General features: G+C 41.3%; 2 protein-coding genes across 21 annotated transcripts in view; both read right to left on the minus strand.

Annotated features, from left to right (window-relative positions):
- Nucleotides 1-5,861, minus strand: part of itpr1b (inositol 1,4,5-trisphosphate receptor, type 1b) — an 82,029-nt gene extending 76,168 nt beyond the window's left edge. For all 20 annotated transcript variants that reach the window (XM_085158799.1, XM_085158800.1, XM_085158796.1 and 17 more), the window contains exons 1-2: nt 5,657-5,861; nt 4,510-4,623 (exon numbers count right to left, since the gene is read on the minus strand). In XM_085158799.1, coding sequence (XP_085014925.1) covers nt 4,510-4,601 — 92 coding nt within the window. In that variant the 5' untranslated portion in view covers nt 4,602-4,623; nt 5,657-5,861. The remainder of the gene's footprint in view (nt 1-4,509; nt 4,624-5,656) is intronic.
- A 10,363-nt stretch (nt 5,862-16,224) lies between these two features.
- On the minus strand, nt 16,225-21,147 carry setmar (SET domain and mariner transposase fusion gene). The gene is made up of 2 exons (XM_085159873.1): nt 20,990-21,147; nt 16,225-18,767 (listed from the first exon to the last, which is right to left on the minus strand). Exons 1-2 carry the CDS (start codon nt 21,080-21,082, stop codon nt 17,970-17,972), a joined length of 891 nt encoding a protein of 296 aa, XP_085015999.1. The 5' UTR covers nt 21,083-21,147; the 3' UTR covers nt 16,225-17,969.
- Nucleotides 21,148-26,109: the final 4,962 nt, after the last annotated feature.

Consider the following 26,109-nt stretch of genomic DNA (forward strand, 5'->3'; position numbering starts at 1 on the left):
ACTAGTGTACATCCCTCGACCAAATATCCAGAATCTATGAGTACTGTTCTAGTATTATGAATGTTGACTCACTGGCCTGGATTTGTGGGACACTTAAGCATGTGCTGACCGACTTTAATCACCTCAGTGCGAATGCGCAGAACATCAAAAAGAAAAAAAAGAAAAAAAATAAACACACAAACAAAACCCTGAAATTGACTTAACTTAGGGGTACTGCACTGACCGGTCAAACTTCACCGTAGACTGTTTTGCCAACCTCCACTGTACCCTTAATGATGAGTTTTAACACTTCAGTATTTATCAATAAAGATTCTTTGATGACCATTAGAATAGATTCCAGATGGTAGCTCCAGTAAGCTACACTATATTGCCAAAAATATTTGCTCATCTGCCTGCACAGCCATACCCATAGGGCTTAATATGTTGTCAGTCCACCCTTTGCAGCTATATCAGCCTTAGCTGTTCCACAAGGTTCAGGAGTGGGTTGCTGGGAATTTTTGACCAGTCTTCCAGAAATACATTTGTGAGGTTAGACACTGATGTTGGACAAGAAGGCCTGACTCTGCTCTAATTCATCCCAAATGTGTTCCAAGGTTGAGGTCAGGACTCTGTGCAGGCCAGTGAAGTTTTTTACACCAATCTCACCCATCCATATCTTTATGGACCTTGCTTTGTGCACTAGTGAATAGTGTTGTGGTAAAAAGAAGGGGCCATCCCCAAACTGATCCCACAAAGTTGGGAGCATGAAATTGTCCAAAATGTCTCTAAATGACAAAGGATTAAGAGTTTCTTTCACAGAAGGGGCTGAGGCTAACTCCTGAAAAACCCACCCTCCACCAAACTTTATACTTGGCACAATGCAGTCTGAAAATATTCTGAAAATACCAATTCTCGTACCAGCAAACCCAGACTTGGCCATCAGATTGCCAGTTGAAGAATTGTGATTTATTACTCCAGAGAACATCTCTCCACTGCTCTAGAGTCCAGTGGCAACATGCTTTACACCACTGCATTCAACACTTTGTATTGCAATGGTGATGTAAGGCTTGGATGCAGCTGCTCAGCCATGGAAACCAATTCCATAAAGTTCTCTACACACTGTTCTTGAAGTAATCTGAAGGCCACATGAAGTTTGCAGGCCTATAGCAACTCACTCTGCAGAAAATTGGTGACCTCTACACATGATGTTCCTCAACATCTGCTGATCCTAGTCTGTGATTTTACGTGGTCTACAAGTTAGTGGCTGGGTTGTTGTTGTTCCCAATCACTTCCACTACCACTAACAGCTGACTGTGGAATATTTAGTAGCAAGGAAATGTCATGTTGCGCAGGTGACGTCCTATCACGGTACCACGCTGGAATTCACTGAGCTGATGCCTAGGTACTAGGTTGATGTAATGCACCTGTGACCATGGATGTGATTGGAACACCTGAATTCAATGATTTGGATGGGTGGGAGAATAATTTTGGCAATAATGTGTATATAGGCAGAGGTTGCTCTCACTATGACTTTTGATGCACACCCAATCGTTCTGTTCTGAAAGCAGACCTGAAATGTGAAAGCAACTGCTCAGTTCAGAATAGAGAAGCAAGGTTACCTCTAGTAGACGTCCAAGGTGTAAACACTTAATATAACAGAGGAGCCCCATCCCAGCATTAGTAGCTTGTAACTAATACAAATTTTTTTAATGTGTTCAAGGTATTGTTTTTTGGTGTGTCAAGTGTACAGCACTTTGTTTTCAGCTGGGAGTTGTCTGAAAGTGCTATATAAATAAATTGGTTGCTTGAAACGAATTACTAACTGCTACTTTTCTCTGTATTTTACATGCTTCTACAATCATAGATGAATTAATCTGACACAACAGTATATGCAATATTAATTCTGCTCTGTCACAGCTCTGTCAGTCAGAGGAAATACAAGTTTCATTGTGATGACAAATCTTTTTTTATGATGTCCCTAAAATGTTCCCAAGCAAGCAAAGGCACACAATCTCTCCAGCATGTCTTGGGTCTGCCCCAGGGTCTCCTTCCAGTGGGACTCACCTTAATGACCTCATCTAGAAGATGTCCCTGGAGGCATCCTAGCTACCTCAAATTTCTTCTGATGCAGAGGAGAAGCAAATCTATTCTTACCCACTCACAAATAACTAAGCTCCTCAACCTAAGGCTGAGCCCAGGTAATCTTTGCAGATATTTTTGCTGCTTTGTATCTATTTATCGTATCATTTTGGGTACCATCCACAATTTATCACCATAGGTGACGGTGGGAACACAGACTGACCAGTACATTGACAGTTTCAGCCTTACTGTCAGCACTCCCTTTGCTGCAAAAGAGAAATCTGTCCAAGTTCAGATGTGACACCTAAGTTCAAAGAACTGGACAGATATAAGGTGTCTGAAAGCCTTTTTTTAGAATCCAAACAGTGTAAACCACCACATTTCAAAGGGGTTTGAGAAGTTGCTGAAATCATTCCTGCAGCTTAAAATTAGAAGCTGTAAGGAATTCTCTTGTCTTTCAGGGCCTCTATTTTGGGAACATTATTCCTCTTTGAATCATAGTTTTCTAAATCATCAACCTCCAGTGAAAGCACAAATTTAAAGTCAGTAGTACGATAATTACAATTCTGGGGAAGCCCCTGGGAAAACTATAAGACAGTATATCGGCACAAAGAGGACACTTGTGTAGGATGTAGGTTGATTCAGGTGCATCTTTTTATAGGTCATTCTGTACACACTTGCACACTGCAGGAGCGCTGTGATGATGCAGAAGTCACATGTCGTGAGAAACTTCTCTGCAGAAATGAAGAGATGATCACCTTGATCACACTGATGCACCGATGGGCCGAGCTCCAAAAGAAACATGAAACTCGGAAGTCAGTGAAATCCAAGGACAGAAAGTGGCCTTCAGGGCTACACTATCATTGATTGTCAGCCTTCCCGCAGTTGTGATCCAGGTAAATGCACCTGTCTCTCAGGAGTGCAACACTTAATACAATAAATCTATTTATAGGTACGTCCTCTAAGCTATTCCCTTTAACAGAGAGCGCTCACAGAGGTGGATGGGCTGGGAGGGGGGATTACTTGGCATAACAACACAAGATAGAAAAATTGACAAGCTCCGTCATGGTGGTAGCCTTCAAAGCTGTGTTCACATTTGTTGCTATGGTAGGTGACGCATAACACTAAAATTGTTTAAGAGCATAGCGTCTGAAGGCAAGGAGAAGGGCTCGACTCATCCTCTGGTAAACAGCAAACTGAAATGGTGACAAGGCAAGAGCAGAAAAACTGCAGCTCTTAAAAGGGAGAGGGAGGACAGGACAATACAGATGCTGTGCCCATTTTCACCTCGGGAGAAGAAAAACAAACTCCCCAGGACAGCAAACAGAAAGAAGCAGGAGGGAGAGAAACAGGCTAATTCTGGGTGCTGAAGCCTAAGATGCCAGACGCTGGACAGCAACATTCACATCAATGATCGCCCGCTGTTCCTCTTTTAGCCTTCTGTTTTTCCTCTGTGTGCCAGTTGTGTGTCAAGGCTTTTCTCAATTTCCACATAATGAGATGCACTTTTAACTCACTGCCTACAATTAGGAAGGAGTGGAGATGTCAACTAGTTGAAAACATGGTACTCAGCATGTACCGGGAGAGTAATTTCAGGCACAGAACAGCAAGCAAACACAAAATAAATAAATAAAGCTACAACTACAAGACCTAGCACTTCTCAGATAGAAGACTGGACTGACACAGTTATCCAGAATGACATGGTATGTTGCTGTGTATTCATAGATAAGAAAAGCTACACATTTGACTGAAATAAGTTGCAACACATCAGGTACACACAGCATAGATGTCCTTAAATTTGAAGATTACAAGCAAGGTGTATCAGCGTCTTCTGTAAAAGCTGCTAGAGCTGGTAGATACTGTGTTCTATTTTAAATAATTTACTAAGAGACAGCATTTACCAGCCACTGCTGGTAAAACCAAGCAACAAAACTGCAGCATAGCAAACAAGTTCTACCCATTACTGTACTAATATTTGAGCTAAAAAAATTATGCCTGGCCATCTGCAAGACAGGCTAAACAGTGTGCAAAATAAAGCCTCCAAAGGACCAAATCTTGTTACGTTTTCCTGCCTAGTCCAAATATTTTTCTATCCCAGTCTCTGCAATACCTCAACTGAACTGGAAACACCTGAAAAAATCTCATCTTTCTTTTTCATTAATTTTGGTTAAATTCACTGTAACCTTTTTTATGTTGACTAAAGACTGGCCAATCTGATATTTGTTAGAGGCCAATATGTACATTGGTATCGTCATTCATGTTGTACATTATGAGTGAAGCTTATGAAAGAAAACTGGGTGAGATACTTAAAGAAAAACAACACTTGGTCTTTTGGCCTTGGCTCGAAACAACTCATTCATTACATGGGTTAGTATGTTCGTTTTGCAGTGTGTTGGAATAGGGAGATGGTGGAGGAGTCATGAAAATTAAGATAAACACAGGTAGGCTTACCCTAAAGTGCTGATAAATCCACTGGTGGAGCCTTCTGCATACAGGGAACAAATGTCCCCGATATGGAGGAAACTGGACATTTTGTCTGACATGGTTTCTCTGTGGTGATAACACCTGCAAAAAGTTGACAACATGAGAATTTAAAGAATCATGACAGACAGCAAATACAACCAAGCCATACTTATATAAGACATTTAAATCATTTCATGCAGTAATACAATTCAGGTGTACCTATACTGTAAGCTGCAGTGGTTATGATCACCTATTTAAACTATTATTACCTTTATGATTTTGCTACCCATAGTTTGTCTACTTGATTTTTTAGGCCATTCTCAGAGCACCACCTACTGCAAAATCACCAATGGCTATAACAAAAACTACTATTATAAACATTAACCACAAATAACTGAACTACAAAGCCGTCCATTCCCCTTGTATGGCTTTATTTTGTTGCCAGTTCTGCCTAAAAGTACAGCTTGGACATATTTATGCAATATTCGTTCATAGATTTGTTAGAAATAAAACAGTAAAAGGCGTGCATGTGCATTGTGCTGTTATAGCTGGGTGAAAGCAATAGGTCTGGCATTTAGGTCACCTGTTTGTTTTCAGGCTACGAGACCTCAGCTCGAATGAAAGACCACTAGCTATACCTTCTGTGGTCTATATAATCTGTGATTTTTGCAGTTACTAAGAACCATCCAAAACCTATGTCACCATCATTTCAGACTGAGAAGCTCATTGTCTGTAACACTGTAGCATCAAACATCACTAAGGGGCAAACATATTTATAGTCCTGGATGTGATTGTGAAGGAACAGAGACATTTAACAAAAATAATAAAAGATTAAAATTAAAAAATGAAATCAGAAGTCTCAATCCACGCTACACATATAAACTTTCTATTCCCTTCTCTACAGCCCTGTGTCAAAGCACGTAAACTAATTTACACGTCTCGTGGCACATTTGAACCGAGTTGCACGAGCATTCTAGCTACATTACATGTCAGGTCGCACGAGCTGCAGCAAGACAACAGAAACAAACGAGCGCGTGGGCTACTTCCTTGACAGGGATGCTTGCATCTCAGTGACAAAATGAACAAAGCCCGAGCCTGGAAAAAAAAAACTAGCGCGCACAGGCAAGGACTTTACCTGACAGAACTAAAATGAAGGCGTCAAAGGATAGAGGCAGAGAGAACCGCGGGAAGAAGTGGGTCAGCACGGGATAATTTCCACAGTCCTATCCTCGGTTAAGTCCATGGCAGTGAAACTCCAGGTAAGAGCAGCCTGAGCGACGTTATCTCTGACAGCTGAATGCGTCCTCGGCAACAATCCTCTTCTTACCTCCTCCACATGTCACCGCAGGAACGCCCCTTTCGTTACTATTTATAATACGGCAGTGCTTCTTGGGTAATGTAGTTCTTTAGGCATTTAACTCACAAACAGAAACAATTTTCAACCTGGAGCGGAAATACGTGACCTTAATTATTGTAAATAAATACAATGTATTCATGCCCAGTGGCATAATAATAAAAAAGCAAAATATGTATATATATTTTTTTAAATGTATAATTAGCCATAAGAATGAAGAAACTATGGTGTCTTTTAAATACTCTGTAGATAAATGGTACTCTATCTGAGCACTTAAAGTACATTATGTGCCTAACACAAGCACTCTTTCTGTCTATCATTGATATTCCAAGAGATGCATCAGACAGCAACTCAGGGTTAGTATTTTGCCCATTTGGCATGTAGACTGGAGCAGTCAGGATATCGAACTTACAACCTTCCGATAAGAAAATGACCTGGTCTACCGCCTGAACTACAGCCACCCCATAGCTAACACTGATAAAACGTCTGTAATATCACATGCCGTAAGCCTTTTGAATACAAATAAAACCCATAGACACGTGTTCTGGACTAGTAAACATAACTTTTTTTTGGGGGGGGGGGGGGGGGTCACATGCATGTGACTTGTTTTTTTGTGTGTTTGTTTTTTTAGTGTCTACATTATTTTACGTATATGATGTCAAAAACAGAGGCAACCACACTGCCTTGTAAAGAGGGGGTCATGCTGTGCATGCCAAAGTGAAAGGACACGAGATAAAGACATCCATTGTGTGGGCAGCCTCCTGTCAAGAACACTGATTCAGTCGCAAGCAGTCAGATTCCTGGGTTTGTAATGTATTTATTTGCTTTACTTCCATTAAATTAAATGGTCTATACATCCTAGAAATAGAGATGGACCTGCCTACTTGCCAACAAGTTTTTAAATTTGTAATGTAAGCTTTGGCAACCTCACAACCTCAGTCTCTCTCAGTCAATTTTGAGTGATCTATTTTTTTTAATTTTTTTTTTGCAGCCGACCCAGTAAAACCACAGTGTGTCATTTTAGGCTACTGAACTGGAACAGACTCTTCTGTGCACTGAAATAGTTGTAAGCACTGTCAGATGCCAAATTTACAAAGATTAATAAAAAAAAAATAGGAAGGATAAAGTCCTTAAAGTGATCCTAGCAATTCTTCCAAAACACGAATATCTGAAAATCCTTAAAAGCTTGATTAACTCATAATGAGTCATAATTGCAATTTCAATGAGGAAGCAAGAGATGTACAAGGAGAAAGAGCACTTTCATCCCAAAAATGGGCCCAGTGGTATTAACCAAGCCCATCAATTAGCTCTTGATTTGGTTTCTTAGCTACCGGATGTGGAGAGATTGTAAGAGGACTAAATGGGGTTGGATAAGTGTCCATTACCATAAAAGTGCTTCTTTTCACTTTCTACATTCCACATTTGCTTTTTACACACACAGTGGGGTCTTTCAGATGTAAATGGATGCATGTTGTTATGTAGTAGAGCAATCTAAGGCCAAAACCCCTCTGATATTCATGCTCTGATGCTCTGTATTCTTTGTGTTGACCACATCCTGCAGTCTACTTGTACAAAACCACTTATTATTACTGCGCGTGTTACGTCACTTTCTGTACAGGGAATTGCTTTTCCAGCTTAATGGCTGTCCAATCCATCACCGTTACCCAACTATGAAACAATCTCGATCAAAAGAGCATTAAAAACCACAATGCAAAAACAGACTGCCCTAATCATTGGGGGACAGATGGGAGGTGGGTGACTTGTCTCTCAGCGTCGCTGTCAGGACTTCACGACATCAGACACTAACCTTTCTTTACTCTAAAATATTTAGAAGCTTTGGTTGAATTTGACATTAAGTGAAGTTGAACAAAAATCACTGAGTACTCAGTTGTCATGGATACACTGTACAGACGACTGGCTAGGGAGGAAGTTTATAAATATAAAACTGGACACAACTGCTGCTGTGTTTTCTGAATTGCAGAAAACGATGTCAGAAATGGCTTGATTTGTAGCTTGGTGAACACAGTGCCCTCTTTATTCTCTGGGTTCCTTTGGTCAGCGTTTTAATTCTAGTAGCCTCCTTTAATGTGAAGAAGTCACGTGCTCCAGGAAGACACACACACACACACACACTCACACATACGATGCATGAACACAACAGACTCAGCGGTATAGATAGATATGAGGCAGGATAGGTGTGTAGACAGCTTGATCGTGTAATTTAAGGGTCGTGGACAAGAGCCCAAGATTGGTTGGAAGGACGGGTGATTCATCTCGTAGCTGACGGAGATGCACCAAATTTACAAATGACTATCAAATTAGCAAATACAACATCTGCATGCTGGGAGTGCAAAGGAGACAGTGGGATGACAAAATGCAGCGACCATCTGTGTGGGAGCACAGATTGTGAGACTCATCATTGTGCGTGTGTTACAGCGAGTATTCTCATGCAGATTCCAGGCCTTCCCTCTGCAGCAATGTGTAGGCACAATGGCTGGTAGTATTCTCTTCTGAGCCTCTGATAGGCCCTGTGTGGGCCACGCTTGCGAAACCAAGCCCCGCATTCATCGGAAATGATGGTATACAAGCAAAATAGGGGAAATTGAGGAAAAGATATAAGGCAACAGCTCAGTTTAGATTATTTCTTGGTGACAGAGTGTTCACTGTTATAACGTTAAGTTCCCAAGTCCACATCAGCTCTACAGTGTTGAAAAAAGGAGGAAAGGAGGGCTCTGTAACCCTATCACTCTCTTATTGGTGTTGTGGATCTGGGACAGGAAACCACTCAAGGCATGAAGCCACTGGGAGCAAGAACCACAGATAATGACTTATTAGCAATTTCAAGCTAAATGTAGAATACTGGTAGAACTTCACTGTCATGGTTCCTGTTATACTTCTTTGTTTGGTTTTGTTTCGAGATTCTCTTGCTGTGGTATTTTCTAACACTAAGAAGTGAAGTTAGTTATTTCCTGTTTTTACTTTGACGGCATGTTTTATTATGTGTCCTGTTGTGATACTATTTCTTCCTTTCCATCCTCCATGACTGCCTGTCCCACTGTCTTAGCTTCACGTATTTATTTCCCACCTATGCCTAATCACCAGTCACCCAGTGTGTATGGGTGTGCATGTACTAGTCCCTTCTTTACCCTGTTTTATATAGCCTCTCTAGTGTTCCTGTACCAGGTTCTTGCTTTGTGTTTCTCAGTTTGTTGCATCAGCTTATAAAGGCTCATTTCTGTTTTAGGTTGGCTGACTCCTGGTGCTTTTTTAATACTACTTCTGAATCCCGACGGAAATTATTATTATTGGACTTCCTAAACCAATAGTTTAGTCAATATCAGCATGCAACATGCACAACTGTGCGGCAGATTGCGTAAACAAATGTGCCGTAAACAAATGTGGTGTAAAAACACACTAACTGAGCACAGGATCTTCTTGCAAAGTCTGAAAAGAGACAACAATCTGCTTTCCTCTCCTGGTCTCCCAGCCTTTTTCAGTACGTGACGTATGCAGGCTGTGAATGACATCACACCCCCGTGGAGTCGAGTCCACACATGGTACTTCAGTTTTAGTCAGATTGCACACACAGAACCACATGCAGACAAGTGGTAAGCAGGGTAGTTGGCAGCCCCAACGATGCATGAAAGCAAGCTGCTCGGAGGAAGCTTCCTGTACGTGCTTAGTGGTTGACCAATGACAGCAAAAGAAGTGAAATAGGAGAACATAATTAACCAGAAGGAGATAAGAGATTTTTTTTCATCTTGAAGCTGTAAAGAAATACAGATCCTAGCTATTTTATAGCCTGTAAGACAACAGGTATTAGTAAGACACTGGGGCATAAAGTAGAGATCTACCTCACTAAAAATACCAGATAATTATGCTGGTATAATGGCCTGCATATCCCCAATGGAAATAGTCTGATTAGACCAGAGATTTTCTAATTAGGCCTTGTGATTTTTTTTTCATATAAGAAAAATCATTTTGTGCTGGATCTATATTCAATTTATAGCAAATGTAACCCACTCACTCTAAAAAAAAAAATGTAACAGTGAGCCTGATAGCATCTAGAAAGAAGTGTGCTTTGGATATTTCACGGCCGATGAGTCTCCTCTTCAAAAGCAATGTGCACAGACCAGAGGATCACTTCACCATGTCACCTTGGTTACGGCATAATCAATATGACACACCGTATCCATATGTCTCCCAGGCGTCTGATGTGCACAGGTGGATGTTAGCAGAGTTTCCTGTGTGACCCAGTCCCACTGAGGGAAACAATATCTGGAGGAGGAGACAGTGGTCTGAAGTCACCTATTTAACCTGGAGAACATGTTCCATAAGCTGTTTTAAAGACAGGTAATCCATTAGGATCAGGAGGATGTCAGGACTCCAGCTTCACTTTCACTGCATGCTATAAAGTAGCAGCTTACTAAACTTAGTCTCTGTTATATGGTGGAAAGATGTGACAAGACCGATAATGGAACTGGGGCTTATATTTGTCAGTGAGCTGCTGCACATGATTTAAATATCCTTAAGTGTAATAGCCTGCACATGAGTCGTCTTATGCTGACACGCACTCTTGCTCAACCGAGCATTTAAACCTGTGAAACAGCGGGTCATTAAGCAAAGCTTGTGATTGCAGTGGGAAATAATGACAGTGATTGTATCAGTGGAAATCTTTGGCATAAGTGAGGTTGTGATTAAACCGTTTATTTTCACTGAACTGAAGAAGCCTCTCGGATGAGAGGTGAAACGTCTTCAAGTAACTTAAAAAACTGATATCCATCCTTTCAAGAGTCTCCCTTCAATTTAAGTAACACTAATAATGGTGTGACGTTTCACTGAAGCATTTCCTAAAGTAATAATACACTCCAAAGGACAGGTCTGGTTAACAATTTGTTGTATGTGAGAGTAGAAAAAACGCACATATGTGGTGTTCTGATCAGTACTGAGTGCAGCTGTGGAGGCGGGTGCTTCTTGGGCTCCAGAACTTCCTGCTGAGCTTGCTGCAGGTGCCCTGGGCCAAATTTAACTTCACATCTGTGAAGGGAGGAGCCACGTTGAAAACCCTCTTTAACGCTACCTTCCTTTAACACTGAAGTGAAACTGCAAATTGCAATTTACTCCGCTAGATCAGAGCACGACAGGGGGAGGAAAGGAAAAAAACTACTGTGACTCCTTAGAAGAGCAGCCAGCAGTTCTATTGAACGTTGAGATACTTTGCTCTGATGGCTACAATGAGAACAAAAAAACAACTTATTTCACACATTCGACAATTATGTCAGCACAAAGGCCAATGTTTTATGTGTTCTGCTACAACCTGAGAGAGCACAGCTAGTCAGGTGTTGTCAAGTTCTTTAAAACACATTAGAATTCATGACGTGTTGTTGAAAGAGACTGCAGATTAAAATATGTCTTCTCTTAACATTGAAACAACAAAGTCAAGAGTTTTAAAATGTGTCCCAAACTGGAATTTGAAATGCCTTTGCCATATGAGGCCCCGCAGATATGTCATTTTTTCTTTTCCCCTTGATTTGGCTGCAGGATTCACGACAAGGACATCTGCTCCCTCATCAGAGAGGTGCCCCACTTCTGAACAAATGGACTGCCAGTTGTAATTTCTCCACTGTTCATTCACCCTTAAATAGTGTCTCGCTCCTTTATCAATGTGATGCATTGCTCACATAAGGATCAAGGTGTACCTTATCTTTTGTCCTTTCGAGCTACACCAGGCAAGACATTTAGATAAGCCTATCAGGCCAAATCAAAGTGGGGGCAGAGAAGCAGAGGTGTCATGATGAAAACAAACATATTATATAGAAGAATTGTTCTTAAAGGAAGACTGAGTGCTCTGACAGCACTGTACTCTTCTAAGCGAAGAATTAAACATAACTAATGATTCTCCCTTCTCCCTGTACACCAACTGCTGCACCTCCACCCACCAGTCTGTCAAGCTAATCAAGTTTGCAGATGACACCATCGTTATTGGACTCATCTCGGATGGGGATGAGTCTGCCTACAGGAGGGAGGTTGAACGTCTGGTGTCCTGGTGCAGCCACAACAACCTGGTGCTGAATGCCCAGAAGACAGTGGAGATTATTGTTGACTTCAGGATGCACACAGCCACACTTCCCCCCATCATCCTGACTGACACCCTCATCACCTCTGTGAACTCATTCCGCTTCCTGGCTACCACCATCACCCAGGACCTGAAGTGGGAGCCCACCATCACCTCCGTCATTAAGAAAGCCCAGCAGAGGATGTACTTCCTGAGGCAGCTGAAGAAATTCAACCTGCCAACACGGACGATGGCGCAATTCTACACTGCAATCATCGAGTCCATCCTCACCTCCTCCATCACCGTGTGGTACGCTGGAGCCACTATCAGGGACAAACAGAGACTGCAGCGTGTTGTGCGCTCTGCTGAGAAGGTGATTGGCTGCAGACTCCCATCTCTGCAGGACCTGTACCCCTCCAGGACACTGGGGCGTGCAGCTCGGATCACAGCTGACCCTTCTCACCCTGGACACAGTCTGTTTGACCTGCTCCCCTCAGGCAGGAGGCTCCGGTCCATTCGCACCAGAACCTCTTGTCATGAGAACAGTTTCTTCCCCTCTGCTGTTGGACTCATGAACAATAACCATATGACTGTTCCCACTACTAACACATGACCCTACGCTGTGTTCACTGCATCATTCCATGTTTGGCACTGATCACCACCTGCACTCATGTATATATCTATCTACTTAGCACTTTTAATTCTCATTTTTATGTTTATTTAAGCGTTATATGACAGTATGTTTGCACTAAGTACCGCAGCAATTTCCTAATGTTGTAAACCTGCTCAACATTTGGCAAAAAAACCCTTTCTGATTCTGAGCAGAGTTTTGTATAAACACAGAGTGACAAAGAGATGCGTGAAGAAGAAATAGTGCATTACGGGAAGCCATTTTCTGTCCTAACGCTAAGTATGGTGACTAACTGCTTGTTCACCCTTTGCAAAAGAGACAGTGTTAAAATTGTCACTGAACTTTCTTACAGAAAAGACATGAAACTTATTTCTATGATGAATTAACCGTTACCAAATCCATCATCATGAGGCACTCTGAGATAACAAAGATCATAAACAGTAAGGCACAAACATGCCCAGGGCTCGCAAAATCGCTAGCCCGACGTCCCGGGGCTAGCGATTTCTCCAGTCGGGCTACCAAAATCTATCTCTGCCCTGCCCGTCGGGCTATCTTATGCCGGGCTCACACTGTGCGATTTTGTCAGTCGCGCGATTCAGCTCCTCCTCAAACTGCTCGATTGACTCGCAGGGGTTAAAAGTTCGTAGGTCACGATGCAGGGTCTCACACTATACGGCCCGATGCTCTGATGCGACCCGAGTGCTCACACTGTGCGTCCATAAAATGAAGGTTATAACAGAAATTCTGTCGCTCGCTCTCCCTCTCTGTCTTTCACTCACACAGACACGCACACCACCGCCATCAACTTTGCTAAATTGCTAATGAAAAACATTGATCAGGCAGCTGTGATTGAGCAGCAATGTCCATCCAACTATTTTCACGGTTGTTGTGGTCGTGATAATTTTCACATCGAAAAGGCTCGGATGAGCTTTCCAAAGTTCTACAAGTGCCTCCATCGCTTGTGTCCAGATCACACGCTGCACTGCCGTGCTGCGCCGTCTTTTTCGTCATTTGTGTTTGCGCGTGCGCAGTGTGAGAAACTGCGGCGACACCCTCACGACGGTCGCGAGCGAGCGATTGATGATCGGGAGCTGGTCGTGAGGTGTTAATCGCTTCTCGTTACCCCACGTATACTACACCACGCCAAAACGGTCGCACGACTCAAAAATCGGCTCAAAATGGGCCAAAAATCGCACAGTGTGAGCCCGGCAATAGGAAGGAAAAAGATATGTCAATGCTTTTGCATTCTTTCGGAAATGTATCTGGGTAATTATGTCATTGGCATCGGTGAGCCAGAATTTGCGCTTGTTTTTTGCTTTCACTTTGCAATCGCGCGAACTGTGTATAGAGAGCGACAGTACTGATTGGTGAGTGATGATAATTTGAGCACCAATTCCTCTGACATCGTCTTATCAATCGTTAGCTTACTATGCAAACATGACAAGTGAAATCTCCCGCAGCAAGCTTAAACATGTGAGAGTTTGATCGCGCAGAGAATCGCTGAGCGTTACGTGAGTGCGTGTGTAAAAGCAGCAGGATATATATTTTAGCTCTGCTGAGCCAAATAAGACAGGTCAGGGTGAAGAAGTGACAGCCAAAGAAAAGCTTACCACAAAACGGAAAAGTTATGACAAATCAGACTATAAGGCAAAAAGAAAGTGCAGCTTTATGGTTTCATGGACAAAAGAATTTCTGTGTCTGCAATATGACGAGCTAAATAACCAGGGCTGCACATAAGTGGTCCGCAGGTGCGCATTCGCTGTCAAAATAAAAAGAGCGCACAAGATAAGAAGTTGCAACGCGTGTTTGCGTACATAAGATTTTCTGGAGGAGGACAGACATTTGTTTAGAACTCTTAAAGTTGTCGAAGAAGCTCCTTTAAGCAATTACTTTGGTGTTCCTCCACCTCCAAAGAAATGTCAGAAGGAGTCCGAACCACAAAAGAAGCGCATATTCTCGGAAAAGTGGTTGCAGGAGGTGAGCTGGCTTCAAACAAATCATGAACGCACAGAGATGTGGTGCAGAATGTGCCGTGAAAATCCCACTCTAGCGGACAAAAACAGCCTTTTATATGGACGCAAACGCGCGTTGCAACTTCTTATCTGGTGCGCGTCTTTCATTTTGACAGCGAATGCGCACATGCGGACCACTTATGTGCACCCGTGTAAATAACATAATGTTCTGCCAGGTGTGTTGTTGGTTTTCCCTCGATTTCTGAGTCGACAAGCGCCTTTGTTACTGGGACCAGTAATTTTAAGAAAGGCCCCCATTAGAACCCATGAGAAATGCATTATTGCTCAGTCTGCAATATCTTTCCCAGAACAAACACCAATTGCAAATAACATACTAAAAATAAACCTGAGACATCTGTTTAGATCAGCGTACTATGTTGCAAAGAGTGAACTACCACTGGCACAATTTAGCAGTCTTTGCAAACTTCAAAAAGCAAATGGCCTCGATCTTGGTTCCACTTGCCTCTTACCCGTGACTTCAGTGGAAATTTCAAATTCAGGATCTGACACAGACTGATTCATGTCCTACACAGTTCTTACAAGTTCATAGAAATTTCTGTTCAATTAGAACCAAGTATTTGAGTTGATGATTGTAATTTTTATACAATGTTGTAATTTGTGTTTTTTTTTTTATTAATGTTTTGTTTCCTTTACAATATTATACTTTAATGTATAATATTGTAAAGGAAACAAAACAGGAAACAAAGCATCAATGAAAAAAATTGCTCTCTTTTTTTTATTCGGGCTACTTAAATTTATTTTGGGCTACCAAAAACTGAAGAGTCCCTGCCCGAAGGGCTACCAGGGATTTTGAAATTTTGCGAGCCCTGATGCCATCTACCCAGCTACAGTGTTTGCTTTTTGTTTTACTTCAGCGATAACCCATGACATGTTTATCTGCACCATGCTAACGCAGCAATAAATTCTCGGAGTCGGTTAACTAATTTCAGTCATACAGCAATAACTTGAATGCTGTATTTTGACATGTTTTTAAATTTCCCAATTTAGGATTCTGACACCACATAGAAACCCAATATAGCGCCGTAGTGCATGTTTTTAGTATTCAGAGCTATTTCATTTATGAATGACCCCCTAAAAAAAAAGAATGTGTACTGTCAAAGGTTCTCACTTTGAAGTTATGTTAGCAGAAGTTCTTTATGCAGATATCCAGGTAACATTTCATAAAATAAATACCAAAAATTCTCGAAAAGATCCAAAAGAGTACATTTTAGTCACACTGGTATGAAACAGCACATCATCCTATTGTGGAATTTTTTGGACATTCCAGTTTCTTTGTCCTGAACACTGATTCAAGCCACTACCACACACATGCAGAAACAATGACTACAGTCTACGGTCAAAATCCAGTCCCACAGTGACATGGCACTGTAAAGCATGTTTGGCTTATTTTTTCCCCCCGACTGGTGGAGGGAGCTGGGAGGGTGTCTGGTAGGGAAGTTCACCTCATGTGATTAACTGCTGGTTGCTAGGTGACAACCCTGGAAAGGAGCCATACATGTAGCAGCCAGGATTTGAGCTCATCCATCGTGCACCTCCGAACCAACCGCTGCTGTCCAAACCACTGCCTGTACACACAGCCGGTTGCCATGGGGATTCCAGGGACATCTGACTCAAAAAAAAAAGACATGAGTCATGATTTTGAAGACAGACTGTTTTTCTTCTTATACTCGGTTCTTTTTTTTTTGTTATTTTGGGTTTTTTGCACTGACAGTGGAATCTAATTTTTCACAAAGGCAAAACAAAGAAAAGACCAGAAGAATTCTAAGGACTTGACCTTAAACTAAAGACATAGCAGATGCTGCACACACGAGTTATACAAATGATATATAATATGATGTATAACTTTGTACACGGTTCGCTTTTATGTTACATATGCACAATTGCTCCTTTTCTGCATTTCTCTGTTAGTGTTGAGTCCAAGGTCACAGGCTCAGCAGCATCCAGACACTTTGCCTGGCTATTTCTGACTACATGCTACATGTTAGCATCTGCTGTATAACACTGCACATTTGTACTGTGTTACTGGAGTCAGACAGGGGAGGTGTCAGATATGTTGTGTATTTGTTTTTTTTTTAAATAATACCCAAAGTTTAATTTAGCACATTTTAAAAATGCTTTAAAGCTGGGGAGTTTTTTTTAAATGTCCAGACCGATGCGAGGAATCTTCTCATCCAACTCTTTGGAAGAAAAATATTAGAATTCCAAATGACTCCTTTAAGTTTGAACGTGGATCAGATTAGGCTCAACGAATAGAAAGAATTCCAGGTGACCCTAAGAGAGGAAGGAATATAGGTTGATACAGCACTTTGCTTCTCCACTGGGTGACACGAAAACCAATCAACTTGACAGCGGTCTCCAATTAACAGAAGGCTGCCAGTCCCTCCACCACCACCATTGCCGCTAGTCTTTCTCAGCCCCACTGTGGCTGGAGTACTGGTCCCATTTCTGGATGAAACATGGTCTCCATCCTAATTAACCCAGATGTGGATATTAATAAGATGAAAGCAGGTCTAGACTAGAAATGGGGCAGATTGAGAGAAGGTTCTGATTTCAGAATGGTCACACTTAAGTGGGACACCTTGCCCCCCCTCCGACAGGGGAATAAGGTCTGTTTCTATATAAACTATACCCCGTGGCTCTTTTTAATTGGTCCCACTTCTCTTGAGGTTTGAGTGCGATGAGAAACTGAGGATATCTATGAAAGGTGGCTGTGTAGCACAACGACAACAGAGACACGTCAAGCAGATGGAGACATATGACAATTATCACCTTTTATGTGAGTTTTTCTTTTTGGAATAAAACATCTCACGTCTTTACTTGCACTGAGGTCTACCAGAGGTTCCAATCTTGATCCTATGTGACTATAAAAGGAAACCTATTAAACATCATTCTTTCACACCTGCCAGTGCAAATGACTTCACTACTTTTTCCAGAATCATGTATGGTGTGAGAAATGGGCCAGGACAGGACAATAACTATAAGACTGTAAATCACCTGGGAACAAGCCTGTCCTAATACATGAAATAGATTATACAAGTGAAAGAACAGATAAGAATGTCAGCAAGAATCTAATTGTTCTTGTTTTCATTGCATCATCTCGCAGTTAGTGGGAGACGGCATTAAGACAGTGGCAGGTCAGCAGACACTCAGGGGACCAAACAGGAAGGAAGCAGAGATGGGCACAGACATGACTCATCCAGCTTATTGTGTTTATGGAGCCGCCAACATGCTGCGTTGTCTTGTGCTAACAAGCAGCTGAATTAATGAAGATTTTAAGAAAACAAAGACATGAATAAATAAGCATCAGCACAAAAGAAAAGAAAAGCTGAAGGTATCTTGTTTTACAGTAATCTTTCCCCAATGCTCATGATAATTTCAGCTGAGAATGGATAAATCCAGAGGAAGGAATTGTGTGCAGTTGTTGGAACCACAGCGACACACTTTCTTCTGGAGTCCATCTGTCCTCCTGGCCTGTGCGGCGCCATCGCTTTGCATGGGCAGCAGCTCTGCAGGACGCTGGTTACTGTATCCTCCTGAGTAGTCGAATGTCAGCTCCTCCTGAGCGTCAATGTCCCGTCCAGCAAACAGCGCCAATCTGGGAATTACAGAGTGCACACGCACTGGCACCATGACCAGATTAGGCATGCAGGAGTGGTTGAGAAAGCGACCCACGTTTCCCACCTGGGCTGGGTCCACAAACGTCTCAGTGACGGAGCCCGTGCCCGCGTGCTCCCTTACAGCGATAATGTAATTATTTTCTTCAGACCTCCGGGCAAGCTGTCGGCGCCTGGCCTCCTCAAAACTGATCACCTCCCCTGCGTACTCACATACAAATGCCCCGTGTGAGATTTTCTCTAGTGTCCGGACTCCCCAGCCCCTGTCCCGGGTTTTGTACACTTGCAACCTAAACCGCAGCCCTCTCTGCACCACCCGGTTAGAGCAATCGTCACTGCAGGTGCAAAGGGCATTACACTCAAATACAGGTGAGCAGAAACCCAAGTCTGTTCTGTTGAGGTTGAGCAGCGTGCCTGTGCTGTCATACGTCTGGCCATGGGTCTGCAGGCAGGAACAGCTGTCAAGGCAGCATGAGTGGGAAAGGCAGGAGCATCCAGGAAGGGTAACTTCACTGGGGTCTACAGTGGATCCTGGCCCCTGAACGTTATCTGGAGAGTACTGAAAGACAACATAAAGATACAATGAGCGTTGCAATTTAAAAAAAACAAAACAAAAAACCAACAACTTGTGGAAATTGTGTAAAACAACACAGATCAAGAAGACAATCCACAGATAGTAATCAAATTCTTTTGTTTTTTTGGACAGTTTGTTAAAGCATACAAGACTTTTAAGTATTTGAAAACTGTCAACCTCCATTAACAACCACATCCACATATACAATGATAATATGTCCTCTGGAGCGTCACGAGTAAGGAGTTGAAGTTTAGGAGGCAGTTATTTCTTGTACTGCGTGTTGGTAATGTGGCTGTGATGATTTGCTGCCATCTGTTGGTAAAACAATGTGTTGCATTTAAAAGTGTTAAAAACCACCATGATTTTAGGAGGTTTTTGACACTGAGGGTTTTCTAGATCACTCGGTTACTTTTATACTCATCTTTTAAATGGCATAAATGAATTACAGCATTGTTTCTGTTTGTTTGGTTGATCTGTTTACACAGCATTAGTCTTTTTTTGAAACTCTAAAATAACATAACATTGGTATCAACGCTCAAAATCATATAAATGAGAGTTACACTGGTGACCTGCAGCAGCACCACCATACCCCTCTTTGGCATGCATCTACTTTATATCCATGTTTGTACAGGGCATGAACAGAAGGTAGAGAGAGGAGCTGTGATTCAAAGTCCACTCTCTCTGCACGTCAGTTTTAATTTGTGGTGTAATCGAGGCCACGGCCACAAAGTCAATATTAGGGGAGGGGAATTGTAGAAGTAATTCCAGTGTAATACAAATGTATTCAAATTCCATCTAATAAGCATGTACACTATATAAATATGTAATGTAACAACCTATACATACGGTGATTGGCACTTCACTCGGGCATCTTGTGAGTTTTCTGATGATTAGAACATAATAAAAACACTCATGTTGGCTGAATACAACTGTTCGTATGATGCATGGTGAATATGAAGCTTGAACTCAACTTTGAAAGCTAATGTTAATGATGGCTTAATCATTACATTTTGACCAAAACACTTTCTTTCCACTCCTGGTAATTACTGGCCCTTTATTTATTATTAAAAAAGATGTAGTTCCAGCAGTTTCGGTTTAAACAAGACACACTGACAGTAACATTAGTTTTTCATTTGTGTCAAGACTGAAATGAAGTGTTATAATTGCAAGGTGTTATATTAATATTAACCACCCAGTAAACAGCTGATGGCAGCATTAGCGATTAAATTTGCTAATGACTACTTTTGGATAATGGTGTGTGGCTACCTGTCACAGCAAACTAAAAACACTATTTTATGCGTTCATGTTGTACCTGTGCCTTTATGACAGCTGCCACAGGCTCGAGCATTGACGTAAAACTAAAAGGACGAGTTTCTGAGAAATGGAGGGATGGAGGGAATATTAGTGCTCACATTTTGATTATATTTGCATATTTTTGTGTGTGTCTCATCCAAAATACATTATACGGACCAAAGTATTGGACACTACCTCTTAATATCTGAATCTCATGACCACAGGTGTATAAAAATCATGCTTCTAGCCATGTTGTTTGCTGTTAAAAACATTTGTGAATGAATGGGTCTTTGTAAAGACCTCAATAAATTCCAGTGTGGTATTGCAACAGGATACCATCGTTGCAACACGTCAGTTCTTGAAATTTCTTCTTTTAAAGATATTCCATGACTGTAAGTAGTGTTGATGTTGCAAAGTGCAAGTGTTTAGGCACTTACTAACTCAGCCATTAAGTGACAGCCCACGTCACTAAGTGCTGAGGATCATAGTGTATAAAAGTTGCCCAGGTGGTTTTGGCCCAGTAGTTTTGTCCATATATTGTACAGCTACGTACTACTTATTTATAGTTACATATCCACAGGACAGTTAATCTGAGATGTTTTAAAAAGCTTTTTATGTTATGTTTTTTGTGTTCCTATCAAGTTTAATTAAAAATTCCGATGTCCCATGATTAATCTAAACACCACTAGGAAAAATAGTAATTGGCCTGTATCATTGCTGTTTGTAAGTCTTAACTTACAACACGTTTAATTAAAGTTTTAGTGCCACCACATTAATAAAAAGGCAAGAACTACTTCTATTTTAACCACCCTTACACTAAGCTAGCTAAACATAGCGGCTAAAATATCGGTGCAGTGTTTTGAAATGCTCAAACGTGTTCAAATAGAGAGAAAAGCGAGTTAAAGTATCGTTACCTGAAAAGTATGAAATGCCAGTCCTTCAAATAAAACGGGAACATCCTCCAGACCTCGACTCAGATCACCGCCGTGCGCGTCAGTCACATTCATTACTGTAGCTGCCTGAAACAGCGAATCTGCTACAGATGTCAACAAACCAACTTCCGGTGGCTTCATTAGCAACTTTCGCCCTCTAGTGGTGGCATTACACCACAGCAATTAAAGCCTGATGGCCATTATTGACCAGCTGGACAAGGACACTTATTTTTCCACGTGAAAATGAAGAGTTCAAACACAAAATCAATCAGTTTTATGACATTATTTTTTTAATCTGAGAAGAAGAAAAAACCTTACCGTCTTTGGTCTTCAGTTGTTCTTGCATCCTTTGCACTTCATCCTACAGTTGCTTCCAGTATTGCCTGCAGATGGCAGTATTTCATTAGGAAAGCACTACTATGACTCTTTTGAGTCCTCATCTCCAACACATTTGCAAGAGAGGAAAGCACTTGTTTTAACAGAAGCCAAACATTTTAAAGTGCATTTAAAGTGCTGAACAACTTTATGTGCTTAATGTGCTATACCTTCTGTTTTCTGCAGTGGGACTTTTCATCTGCATCCTCATCTTCCATCTCTTCAACCATGCAGAGATTCCATATTTAACCTTTATGTGGTGTTACACTGGCATGTGTAATTGATATGCAGTGCTTTATTCTGTGGTGGTTATCAGAAGCAGATGGAGGGAGGTCACATTGTCAGCTGGCATTTCCATGGTGCACACAAGTGACCGAGGATTTTCCTTTGAGAACCAGCCTTCATCTTTGTCCTTGGGCGAAATTAGTGCTGTCAGTAAGCCTGCATCAAGAGTTGGGACTGCATATTCAATCAACTGAAGTGAAATGCAAGTTTTTGACAATAAACTAATTGACAAAGTGACTAAGTGGACAACATGCGGGACTGACAAATATAAAAGCTTTTGAAATTCAAGATTACTCTACGAATACAGTACCATGAGACCTCCTTTATTTGTTTATTTGTGCAAATTGTAAAATCTGTCAATTTGATCAGTTCTATTGAACAGATTTAGAATTCCCCTTAATTATCCAAAATATATGAGTTTTCATCCATTTGATCTCTATGAGGTCATGCAATGGCAAGTGCTATTTTGGTCCAGTGTGCAGAATTTAGAAGAATATATTGGCAGAAAATTAATTTAATATTCAGTTAATTTTTTATTAGTTTGTAATCACCTGAGAATGAGAATCACTGTGTTACTCTTACCTCAGAACGAGTCCTTTCTTTCTAAGGAGGGAACAGGTTCTCTTCTATTAATCGACTGTGTTGCACTGCCGTGTTTCTCAAGTACCCAAGAACAGACAAACCAAACCAAAGAGGCCCTTTTGCATTTTCAGTGGTGGGCAAGCATTGTGGAGTATAAATGAATGGTTGTGGTTAAAAAAAAAACCCTCACTGATAGATGCTGTAATATAACACCTATTTTGGTATGATGTACCAAATGTGGTCCAAGGAAAGCCAAGACTGTGGAAAAGTTGTAAAAGCAGAGCAGCTTGAAGCATTTGGGACTGCAGACAAATACTAGTCAAGTGTCCACACTGACTTCTTTTCATTGTTAAAGGCCCACAGAACAGGCGTACATGAAAGAAGTGACAACAGGGTGTATTTCAAGAATAAGTCTCAGTGCAGTATTCTGCTGGGAGATTTTTGTATATTACCTTGATACCTACGGTCTACATAAACATTTTTACAGACCACGAATGCCTCTCATGTCAATGCTACTGTCTTATGGAAGGGGTGTCTTGCTGCAGGATAATCTGCTAGGCTGCACTGCAGATGCTGTTCTGGGATAGTCTGAAGAACATGACTGAGAGCTAAGAGTGTTTATTATCCTCCATATTCCCCACTTCTTGGATACGCTAGACAAGCAAGTCTGATCCCACTTCGCAACTTACAGGACTTATAGGATTTGCTACAAACACCTTTGTGTTTGACACTAAAAGAGATGCTGAACAGGCCACAGTGCAGTGGATCAGAGCAGTGCTGGGAGGTTAGAGAGGATGTGGCCAGTATAAGGTGGGTTAAAGTTTTACAGGTACTTTGATTTAGGGATTGAGGAGACTTAGGTACCATTTGCATAGGCACAGTCATATATTAGAATTCTTGTACGGTTCACTCAGACTAAATAAAATAAAATAGAATAAAATAAAATAAAAAATAATCACAACAATAAGATTTATAATAAAAGTCAGACAATATTAATCTAATGTTCTAAATAAAAGCTCAAGGTTGTGATGAAAACGCTCTTACAATTAATTTAAGTGGCACAACTGTTACCTTGTTGCTGTTTAAATAATGCAAAGGCCAAGAAAAAACTTTGACTAAATGGTAAAAATCAGGGAATTACAAAGTCATAATTCGTCCTCTGAGGAACTTTTTGACTGTATTCCACCACTTTTTCATTTGGCTGCTGTCAGCATCAATGATGGTTGAATTATGTGATCACTTTTGTTTTTTTCACTTTGTAGGCTGATAGTTTTCAACTCTGCTTACACACTGTGGCATTCATTCATTCCTAACGCACTACCCAGTCCTAACCAGTACACATATCCAGCATGATTTTTTTTCTTGTGTTCTCAAAATGTCCCTTTTAATTTTTTTTGAGCAGTGTATATAGGGCACATAGTCTGATGCACTAATTAAACAACAAGCTGTATATCTCCAAGCTTACATTTGAAAAAAATATTGCTTTTAAATAATTAAATATGAATGTGGTATTTTTTTTCTCTCTCACATCCAGAGGAGGACATAATATGACTTGGCATTGTGGTTGTACTTGTGCTGGTTTATAAAGGAGTGAAACAGCTTCACTTGTTCCAGATGAGGCAGGTTGATGGGGGTCCGTGGTGGGTGCCATTGTTCGGGATCCTTTGATTTTAATGAGAACACACATGCGTCCCAACACAAAGGAGCCGAGGCTGGACCGCAACTGGTTCGAGAGTTAATGAACCAAAGGCATGAAAAGAGCATGTTCTCCGGGGAGATTATCAACCACGGTGAGGCACTCCCTCTGATACTGTGCTGATTGACTTGGCCTCAAATTGGCCGCGATCCTTCTTCCAGATTGCGAGGAAAGCTGTGCCGTGGCCTGGCCTGCTGGATGCCCTGTTGTAGACTCTGACAGTGGAGAACAAAGAAATTTTCAAAGGTTTTCCTCATCTGTCTGTGCCAGCGCGAGAAGGCGTGATAATGACAAGCTGACCCGAGAGGTTTCAAAGGGGCTTCTTCCAACTGCTCCTCCAAGTTACTCAGAGGCCATCAAAGGCAGTGAAGCAAACAGGGAAAGCGGCGTGTTTGGATCAGTCGCAGAGGCAGTTGGGAGAGTCATGTTTGTGTTTTCGGATTTGGGTGGTTGAAAACAGGTAACTTCGGGTCGCATTCACGAACCTTTTAGCTGTAATCCCACGAGACTTCGATGTGCCTTCCTCTGCTGCCAGGCAACAGCAGTTACAATGTGTTTCACTCAAATGGCAACATTTTGCAAAACCAATTAAGCAAGGAGTCAGAGGGGTTCATCAGCCTCCTGAGGCAAGCTTCATATTTAGCTCTGCACTCCGAGTTTGAAGAATGAATAAAGTTAGCGAGAAGTTTACAAGAAGACAATAAGTTAGACAGAGCTCCAGATTTTGATTAAAACTTTTTTGTTCTTGCAGGCACCTGAAAGACGCACAAACAAGATGCTCCTGTCACCCTAAATTACAGTCAAGACCTGCTATATTAAGAATGTCGCAGGCCAAATCGCCTTGTAATCGGAAGGTTGCCGGTTCGAGCCCCGGCTCGGACAGTCTCTCGGTCGTTGTGTCCTTGGGCAAGACACTTCACCTACTGCCTACTGGTGATGGCCAGAAGGGCCGATGGCGCGATATGGCAGCCTCGCTTCTGTCAGTCTGCCCCACGGCAGCTGTGGCTACAACTGTAGCTTGCCTCCACCAGTATGGGTGGATGACTGGGTGTGTAAAGCGCCTTGGGGTCCCTAGGGGGACTAGTAAAAGCGCTATACAAATACAGGCCATTTACCAATAAGTAAATAAAATTGGCCTTTAATAAAACGCTCAATACTGTCAGCATTAAATAAGAGAAAATCTTGGTCTATACTTTCTCTGTTTACAGAATACTGGACCTGTTAATGAGGCAGTGGTGTCAAACTCGTTTTAGTTCATAAGCCACATAAAAGTCAAAGTGATCCCAGATGTGTCGGCCTAGTAAAGTAATGAAAAAGTGAAAAAGTAATGTCCTAAAATCTCATGCCAACCCTCATTTCTTTATATTTTGTTAGAACGATTAGAAACCGATGAATTATTGAAACGTGCAAACATACGTGGAAATAAAATATATAGGGTAAAACAGAGTTTTTAGAATTATAACTTATACGGCTTAAGAGTGAATATTCGGTATGACCGCCTTTATTCATCATCACAGCCTGGACTTTCTTGTCGTTTCCATAGGTAGTCTTCAAGAATAGTTTCCCGGGTTTCATGAAGAGCATTTGCGATTTCAAGATGATCCTACACTTCTTGAATAAGTTTGAGTGAGGTGTCTTTTTTTTTTTTTTTTTTATAATTGAATGATTAATAGGTCAGTGTTAGATGACTTTGGCTCAGGTACAAAGATTGGACTAAAAATGAGTGAAAAAGCAGCCAAAGAATAGCTTTAAGACATTCAGATAGGGAACTATAAAGAAACGAGGGTTGACTCAAGACTTTTGCACCAGTCTTTATCAGTATATTGACATAAATTTCTTTTAATTTTACTTCTTTATTCTTCTTCATTTTCTAATCCTGTGCAATGTTGGTTTGAGCAGACCAGCAAAAGTGTCACGTAAGATATGATTACAAAGGTAACAGGAGGCAATAATAACAATAATTACACCAGAAAAAGAAATGGAAAAATACTACATTGCTAAGATGGTAAAAGAGTGAAATCTGACTTTTATGTATGATTACAATGAACTCAGATCTGTGTTGTAGTCACATTTAGTTACTATAATTAAATTCCTGTCACTCTCAAGAATAACACGCAGTAGCAAAAGTGTTTCGGTGTTTTACAGAGTAAAAATGGGAATAAGA

This window comes from Neolamprologus multifasciatus, chromosome 5, assembly GCF_963576455.1.
Source record: "Neolamprologus multifasciatus chromosome 5, fNeoMul1.2, whole genome shotgun sequence".
NCBI classification, from domain to species: Eukaryota; Metazoa; Chordata; class Actinopteri; order Cichliformes; family Cichlidae; genus Neolamprologus; species Neolamprologus multifasciatus.